The 9,586-nt window shown below is 38.2% G+C and overlaps 1 protein-coding gene across 1 annotated transcript; it reads left to right on the top strand.

The window, feature by feature from the left end:
• Positions 1-220: 220 nt before the first annotated feature.
• trh (thyrotropin-releasing hormone) lies at positions 221-4,200 on the top strand. Its single transcript, XM_084087127.1, has 3 exons — positions 221-342; positions 1,282-1,457; positions 2,767-4,200. Exons 2-3 carry the CDS (start codon positions 1,295-1,297, stop codon positions 3,279-3,281), a joined length of 678 nt encoding a protein of 225 aa, XP_083943253.1. The 5' UTR covers positions 221-342; positions 1,282-1,294; the 3' UTR covers positions 3,282-4,200.
• The last annotated feature ends 5,386 nt before the right edge of the window (positions 4,201-9,586 follow it).

The following is a 9,586-nucleotide window of genomic DNA, read 5'->3' as shown; positions in this document are numbered from 1 at the left end:
GGCGCCTACCTTTACTTATTGTGTTATGTTTTTTATTTTTTTAATATTATGTGAAACATTATGCAACAGTAAAGAGTAGTATGAAACTCAAAAACCGTTTTATGAATGAACAGAGTCTCGATGGCGTCATACTGCCCCCCTCAGGGGCGAACCGGCACTGCACGCATGACGTCACAGTCTCGAGCGCCTATAAAACACACGCGCGCGAGTCTCACGCTTCACTCACTGACCTCGACCTGAACGGGTCACACACACACACACACACACCAGAGGAGCATCTTCAGGTTCCAGCATCTACTGGTATTCTGCAACAGGCTACAGGTGAATAACCATCGGCTGCAGGTAAGACCAGGATTAACGCAACTTTAGATGTACTTTTCTCTTTTCTACACTCTCAAAAAAAAAGAAAAAAGGTACAAAAGCTGTCACTGGGGTGGAACCCTTTCAAAAGCTACATCTTTGTACCTAAAGTGTGCATATTAGTATCTCAAAGGTACATATTGGTATAGTGTGCATAGTATACCTAAATGCTACATATTAGAACCTTTGAAAGGGAACCGTCCCATGACAGCTTGAGAGTGCATGATCATATTCATACAAACACTCTTAAAAATAAAGGTACCAGAGCAAGGAGAGGTTTTCCAGTGATGCCATAGAAGAACCAGTTTTTCAGTGCACAGTTCTTAAAAGAGCATGTTTTCTCAGTGTGGAAAACACTTTAATGATCTAAAGAAAATATTTCCATTCTAAAGAACCCTCTGTCTGTGTAATGGCAAGATTCCTCATGGAACCAGTGAAGAATCTTCATTTCTGAGAGTGTAGGTGACATGGTATTCCAGAACTCTTTGAGTTAGAATTATTACTTCATTGTAAAACATGTTCACTTCACTTCCTTAAAATCATTAAGTAAATAAACGTAATGCCTAATTGAAAAAAATTAAGCTATGTGAACTTGAAAATTCCACATTACTTAAATTTTTTTTATTAACCCATTTGTGCCCAAATTTTTCTGAATGGTTTCATGCGTGTTAATAGTGTCCTATGTGAACATGTTCTGCATTTATTTTCCCCAGGGTTTTTCTCTTCTTCTTTTTCCTTGAAAATCGTATTTGAATGTGCAGCAACTACAGTTGCCGATGGGCTTAAATGGGTTAAGCATGACGTTTATTAACTTGATCATTTTAAGGCAACGGGTTTCCTCAATGTTTTTAAGTGAAGTCACCTGATTGCAGTGTCATATCAGTATGTTATAAGCCTGTGTGTTGGTGTGTGTGTGAGCAGGACAGGGGTTGTCATGAGGGCGGTGTGTGTGATCATCTTGGCCTCTCTGACGGTCCTCCAGTGTCAGGATCTGCCGGGCGAGAGCGACCCGTCTCTGGATGAACTCTTCCAGCGCGCCGAGACTCTCCTCATCCGCTCAATCCTCACTCAGATGGAGGACGAGAACAACGACAACGGTGCCGTCTTACATTCACTCTCACCGTCAGAACATATAGAGATATAGGTACTTTCAACTGAAAAAAGGTACAAAATCTGTCACTGGGACGGTATCCTTGCAAAGGTTCTAATATGTACCATTTAGGTACTAATATATTGGCACCAATATGTGCCTTTGAGATACTAGTATGCACACTTTAGGTATAAAGTTTTACTTTTTGAAAGGGACAGCTTTTGTATCTTTTTTCTGAGAGTGAAAATAGCAGATAAACGAATAAACAAAGTAATAAAGCGACTGCGACACACGTATATGACACTTCATAGAGATCGACCGAAGATGAATCCTTTTATCATAGCCTAGATTGCTTTTGTATGTTTGAATGTTGGATTACTTTTAATTATTGTTTTGTTCTGCTTTTTGCCACATTAATAACTTCACTCGACCATTTTTCCAAAAATATAACATTGACATGTTTATTATTAACAAAAGCAATAATAATAATAAATACACTGTAAAAAAAAAACAAGTTGCTGCCTTACATTTTTAAATACTATCAACCTGGATGTTTAAGTCATCTCAACTTAAATTACAATAAAAAGACTCAAGAAATAAGTTGAATCTTGAATCTTGTTAAAGCAATGTAAAAACATATTTTGTCATAACTTATTTATATAATTTTTACAGAGTAGTAATAATAATACTTATTATTATTTCATTTTTATTTATAAACTATATTCTCTAGAGACACACTAAATGGTGTTGTTTATTGCTCAACCCAAAATTAAAGTAAAACCCAAACATTGAATCATCTGTTTATTACAAATTGGCAATAAATACAGTTTGTGTGTTTTTGGTAACACTTTATCAGTGTCCTTGTAACACACATTACATGTACTTAGTAATAACAGTTAATAATGCATAATTACATGCAAAACAAACCAACCCCTTATTCTAAAACTATAGTACATATATAGTTACTTAATATTACTTAAATGCATAATTACACTGTAACAAAAACACCTTAAAATAAAGTGTAACCTAAATAGAGTTTGTGCATTTTTGGCAAATTAAATATTTTTAATTTACAGTGTCCTTAAATGATGCATAATAACCATGCAACTTACCATAAACCAAACCATTTTCTTAAGCATTTATAATCACAAGTGAAACACAACATAAGCACAAAGTTGCACATTTGTAGCGTCCTGACCTGACATTTTTACAGTGTATTTTCTCCATATTTATTTGTCATCCTCGACAACGAGATATTTCCTCAGAACTGTTTCTAAAGTTTTTATACGCGTGCGTAAATCCCTGTCCCTCTCCAGGAGAGCAGCTCGTGTCCCCGACAGACTGGATGGAGAAGAGGCAACACCCGGGAAAGCGTCAGCATCCCGGGAAGCGCGAGGACTACGCGGACTACGAAGATGACGCTCCAGTTTTCCAGAAGAGACAACATCCCGGGAAGCGCGAGGACGAGGAGAGCGCGAGGCTGAGACGACAGCATCCCGGGAAAAGATTATCCCTGGATGAGCCGATGATCCTGGAGGAACCGAGCGCGGAGAGCGAGCTCTCCAAGCGACAGCATCCCGGGAAACGGTACCTGATGCTGCTCCACAAGCGCCAGCATCCCGGCCGGCGCGAGCTAAAGCACGACGGAGACTTTTCGGACCTGGAGAAGCGTCAGCATCCCGGGAAGAGACTGTGTGAGGACTGGGATGAGCCGGGATGCGGGCAAGCTAGTATCCTACTCGAGCTTCTGGATAACGCCAACAAAAGTCGCGCTGAGGAGAAGCGACAGCATCCCGGGAAACGCTTCGAGTTAGAGGCCGATCAAGAGTAAAGTGTGAAGAAGAGATGCTGAAATGTCGTTAAAACGGATGAATAAGTGTGTGTGCGTTGCTTTCCACAGCATCCGATTCATGGAAAACGCACCATGTGTTTTACTGCGTTTCTCATTCAACACGATCTCATGAAAATGCGTATCTATAGCACGAAAATAGAAAAAAAAAAAAGAGTTTTTATGTGGATATGATGCGCACTGGAAACCCCTCGGGTCAGTGGTGTGGAGTATACGTGCGTATTACACGCCATAATGTGCGGATCATATGCGCCATAAACTGCGTATCAAATGCACGTAAAAACAATTTTTGCGTATAAATTGCACGATAAATACAATTCGTGCTATAGATACGCACTTTCATGAGATCAGACTGGTTACAACGGATGAATAAGTGTGTATGCGTTGCTTTCCATTGCATCCGATTCATGGAAAACGCACCATGTGTTTTACTGCGTTTCTCATTTCGTTAAAGTAAAAGGGTGTTTTCGAAGGGAAAATAATACAAAATCTCATTTAACTGCGTCCTGGTGCCTCGTTGTTCTTTTCTTCACCGATGTGCGCGTGAATCCGCTGTGCGCGCGACACCTACGATGTTACACTTTGTTTTTCTTTTGTCTCAAACTAATTGTTCTTGATTGGCCGAACTAGATCCCCATTCCTCTTGCACTAGGTCTATTTTGAGAGTTATTTCACTAATGCATGTGATCTGAAAACACCTCCAAAGACATTCCAGTGTAAATCTCATTTAATTTGGGTTCGCAAAACAATGAAACGGGTTACCGAAATATTTTTCTACAGTAGGCTTTAGCTTAGTTCTTGCATGACCTGACCTGTACATTTTCATGATTTATTTTTGTTCTATATTGATAAAGAGCATATAAATGACAATGATGTTGTACAATAAAATGCTTTCGAATTGCGAATGTCTGTTTATTGGGTTTGAGCGTTAAAACAATCACGAGGGAAAACACAGATCGTTGTGCGCGTGCGAGATCCTTCAATCGGGGCATGTTGTCACAATCAGTTTTTAAAAATTTAAACTACTTTAAAATGGCTTCATTGGTTACTTATATACCTGAATATTTATAGTAAACGATACAGACATCAAGACAATATGCCTTGAAAGCAATATAAGCTGAAGGCAGTGTATTTTAAGGCACATAAATAAAGGTACTTTATTGGTTCAATGCAGAACCTTTACAATCCATGGGATCTTTCCATTGCACAGAAGGTTCTTTAGATTATTAAAATAAATTGATATTTTAAGAACTGATCACTGAAAGGTTCCTCAAATGCTTCTTCTACGACATCATCACCCCTTTTATTAATGCAAATAAAGAGACCAGTTCATGATACAGCATGGAAAAGGGAAGAGAACCAGATGTGTTCGGAAGTAATATCCTTGTCCTGAGAACATAAGCTTTCGGATAAAATCAACCTTCCGTTCATAGTGAATTAAGTCTAAAATATGCCAGTGTGTTTTTCTTGCGTTACCCAGCAGATATCACTAACGCAAGCTCAGTTTGGAAGTCAGAATTCACAAGAAATATGCTTATTCCAGACACTTTTGATCTGTGTGTTTGAAAGCATCATCAGTGTATATGAATGTGGACTTCATAAGCTCTGGCTTCAAGGGATCGGAGTCCATGGGGTGTGTGTTAATCAGCCTTTACTTCACGGGGAGATCCAGAGACGTGGGAGGATCCATCCGGTCCTTTGCTCCGGCTTTCAGTGCACATCAACCCGCACAATAAACATGTCACACAATTATCATCAGACTTTTATTTTTAACTTTCGTTTCTTAAGAAGAATAAATGAGTATATACCCCTCAGAGACTCGCTGTAGCCAAACTGGTGTTTGAAGCAACTCAGAAACTAGCAGGATCATATTTGCAATTTAAATCTCCCAGTTACAGGACATGGACATTGCTTACAAACACCATTGATGATTGTTCCAGAAATAATTAGTGACCATAGGGGTTGAGAGGTGTTCGTGCTATTCACACACACACACTCACACACACACACACACACACACACACACACACATTCTTGTACATCTATCTTTATGAGGACATTCATTGACACAATGCAATCTCTAGCCGCTTACCCTAACCTTACCCATCACAAAAGTGCCTAACCCGACCCCTGACCCTAAACCGACCCTTAACCTCATTATAACCTGATCCCTAAAACCAAGTCTTGACCCTCAAACAGGCCTTTAAAGGCTCTCAGGAACTGAGGACCGGCCAACATGTCCTCACTTTACTCTCTCTGTCCTCACTCCAATGGTGTAAAACTCAAACTGGTCCTCACAAAGATAGTTGTACAAGTACACACACACACACACACACACACACACACACACACACAAATTATATTCAATAAATCACAAATATTAATTTCCATGTGGGCCCCAATTGGGTTTTTATTGGGCCGTCACTTGGCCCCTGCATAGGCAACCCAAATGGGGTTCGTTTATTTATTTATTCTGTTGAAAATTGGGCCCCATTTATTGATTTCTTTAAAGATTCCAGTGGGTCAGATAATGATATACTTTGCAAAATTCACTTTCAAACCACTCCAAATCTGTTCAAATGTGTGTTATAAACCTGGACCTAAAACTAAGAAGTCCTCAGATCAGATGATGTGGTGCTGGCTGATTTTCCCCTTCGCATACTTTAACCAGTGTCCTGACACCTGCAATATTACACTCGGTGAGTTCACCTCTGGTTTACGCCTAAGAGTAGATACTCGGTCAGAGTATTAAATAAAATATTTAATATTATTAAATAAAGTAAGAATTATAGTTACCTGAGCGCGTCTAACCCCACCTGAGAGTCTCACACTGAGTTGAACGACGCCTCGTTCCTCTTGAACACCATCACTCGGGAATAAGGTCTAGTGTCTCACTAATCTGTTAACTTTAACTTTCTGCGCAGCAATAACAACCACACTTCAGCAAATGCCCTTTAAATGCTTTAATCACGGCATTTCTCAGAGAATCTCTCCCATAAAGAAGGTTTTTATAGGATAGAGACTTATACAACAGTGAGATTAACATGATTTATTACTCGCCTTCCTTCAATATTAGTTTAATCTGTGCAAAACAAGCCTCCACTTCACTCTCTGTTACAGAGCACATCTCAGATCATTAAAGATATGGAAGAAGTTAGAAGTTCATCTGATTACGGTCCTGACCTACGGTCACCTACGGGGGCGCTGCACTGTGGCGACCTGTGGAAGCAGTAGCGTCAAAGTAGTAACACGTTTGTTTGTTTGTTTGCTTGTTCGTCCTTTTTGGATTGGATTGTGTATACTGAACTATCATGATGATATATCGCACGTTTGTGAACCTGCTGATTATTTGCCTATTCCTCGGCTATTTTGTTAAGTCGTCATTAAGAGCCCCTTTGGGCAAGTCTGACCATCATGTTGTTTATCTAGCCCCTACTTATAAACCTGTTTTAAAAAGGGAAAAAACAGAGAAGAAATTAGTTCCTGTTTGGTCTGAAGACTCAATTCAAGAGTTGATGGGATGCTTTGAATGTACTGATTGGGACTTGTTCAAATCCGAATGTACTGACTTAGACGATCTTACTGAAACTGTGACTAGCTATATTGAATTTTGTGAAGACTTGGTAATTCATAAAAAAGCATGTATAGTTTTTCCAAACAATAAGCCTTGGATTACTAAACAAGTTAAAAATTCTATTAACTTAAGGAATATTTATTTTAAACAAGGCGATAGTATTCGGTACAAAGAGGCCAATAAACAAGTTAGAAATGAGGTGAAATTAGCAAAATTGCGGTACAAGGAAAAGATAGAAACTATGTTTACAAATGGAAAGTCTCATGTAGCTTGGGACGGAGTGAAGTCTATTATCGGAACTAAACAGAAGAGAAAATGTATTAGTTTTGGAGGGAAATCTGATTATGAATTAGCAGATGCTTTTAATTCGTTTTATGTACGTTTTGACAATCATGATTTTTCAAGAGAATTGTCTGAATATAGGGGAAATTCTGTGACTCAGAACACTCCTGTTAAAATTCAAATTAATGAGGCTGATGTATGTAGCTGTTTTAGTCAGGTCAAGGTTAGAAAGAGTCCAGGCCCTGACCACATTGGTGGTAGGTTGTTGAAAAACTGTGCAGAGCAGCTTTCAGGGATTTATTCATTTATTTTTAATGAATCATTAACATTTTCTAAGGTCCCTCGTTTATGGAAAGATGCCATTGTGGTACCAATTGCGAAAAAAAGAAATTATTTTTCCCTTAAAGACTACAGGCCTGTTGCATTAACCTCCTTGATTATGAAATCTTTTGAAAAAATAGTAAGGAAGGAGATTTTAACCCTAACACAGCCAGCACTTGATCCTATGCAGTTTGCATATAGATCTGGTAGAGGAGTTGATGATGCCACTTGTACCTTGTTGAATATGATTTTAGGACATTTAGAAGGCAAGAAAAGTCATGCACGTTTGCTTTTTATAGATTTTTCTTCTGCTTTTAATTGTGTTCAGCCTCACATTTTGGCAAAGAAATTGATTGATACTTTTAAACTAGATCTAAATACTGTGTGCTGGTTGGTGGATTTTTTAACTAATAGATCCCAAAGAGTACGGGTCAATGGAGTGGTGTCGAATATTTTGATGTCCTCCACGGGTACGCCACAAGGTTGTGTTTTGTCTCCTCTTTTGTTTTCTTTATACACCGATGATTGTCGTAGTGTTTTTAATGGGAGACACATTGTTAAATTTGCGGACGACTCTGTGATTGTGTCTCTTCTCACTGAGTCTGAGCCAGATGTTGGGCCAGTGATCGATAATTTTATTCAATGGTGTGATGATTCATTTTTAAATATTAATGCTTCAAAAACAAAAGAGATGCTTATTGACTTCCGTAAGAAGAGCTCTGCACCTGTGTTGCCTTCTATCATAAAGGGACAGCAGGTAGAAGTAGTCAAACAATATAAATATTTAGGGACTATAATTGACGATAAACTACAATTTGAGGAAAACACCGATATAATTAGAGGAAAAGCTCTTCAGCGTATGCATTTTTTAAGGAAACTTCGACTTTTTAACATGGATGTTTCTTTTATGAAAATGTTTTATACATGCTTCATTGAAGCCATTTTAAGTTTTTCCATCGTCTGCTGGTATGGTAACCTTAATTTAAAGAACAGGAGGAAGCTGACAAGCATTGTGACAATGTGCAGTAAGATAGTGGGGACCGATTTAAGGACTATCTCACAGATTTATGAGTGCAGGACAATTAGGAAGGGCCAGGTAGTGCTTTCTGATGTTACTCATCCATTGTGTGCTGAATTTCAACTCCTTCCTTCAGGGCGGGGATTTAGACTCCCCTTGTGTAAATCAAATAGATATAGAAATTCTTTCATACCGGCGGCAATTAAGTTTTTAAACGTTTTTTTGTAATTCAAGGTAATTGATGTGTTGTGTTGTGTTGTTAATATGTGTATGTGTATACTACTGCTCCTACTGCTGTCTATACAAAGAATTGCCTTTAAGGACAATAAAGTTTAACTAACTTACTCAATATGTCACAAGACTATTATAAACTATTATATTTGTGAAATTGTCTAGCCAGCATTTTAAAGTTTCCACTGGTTTCAACACCAACAATCTTCAGAGTACATTTTGTCCGAGTGTTAGAATGATAGGCCTGTAGAAGTTAGGTTACATGCTGGAATAATGTTTAGTTTAAAATACAGTTTACTATTTAAAAAAAAAAAAATCAATCCCATGCTCTATATGTTGTGAATTAATTAGAATAGAAATGTTTAATTAATTATCTTTAATAATAACAGAAAGAGTTTTGTCATTTACAAGGTTGTTCAGCTTTAAGAAAAGTCTACCCATAATGCATAGTGGGCGAGAGCGCGCAGATAGAAACAGAGGCTGCGTTCCAAACCGCATACTCAATGAGTAGGTACTTAATTTCAATAAGTACTTACTTAACGAGCGCTAAAAGAGTAGGTACTTTATAGCCAGATCTCGTTGAGTATGAATGCGAACCGGACATCTGCCATGTTGACGTTATCATGTGACCTACAACGCGTTATCACACGCGCAACAACTTAAAAGATTCGAACGGACACGTTTAATTCATCTATCTGTAAATATCTTGATATTGATTAAACTTGCTCATTTTGTGGTCTTTTTGAAGAAACTGCTGCCCATTTATTTTGTGAATACCTTTAGGGTTGATTTAAGTTCTTATATTTAACCCTACTAATGTGACCCACCGTTTTATCCTTAACGATATTATTTATTTTTATT

Source organism: Abramis brama (genome assembly GCF_963993115.1).
Source record: "Abramis brama genome assembly, chromosome: 16".
Taxonomy (NCBI): domain Eukaryota; kingdom Metazoa; phylum Chordata; class Actinopteri; order Cypriniformes; family Leuciscidae; genus Abramis; species Abramis brama.
This window is presented reverse-complemented; position numbering and strand designations above follow the sequence as displayed.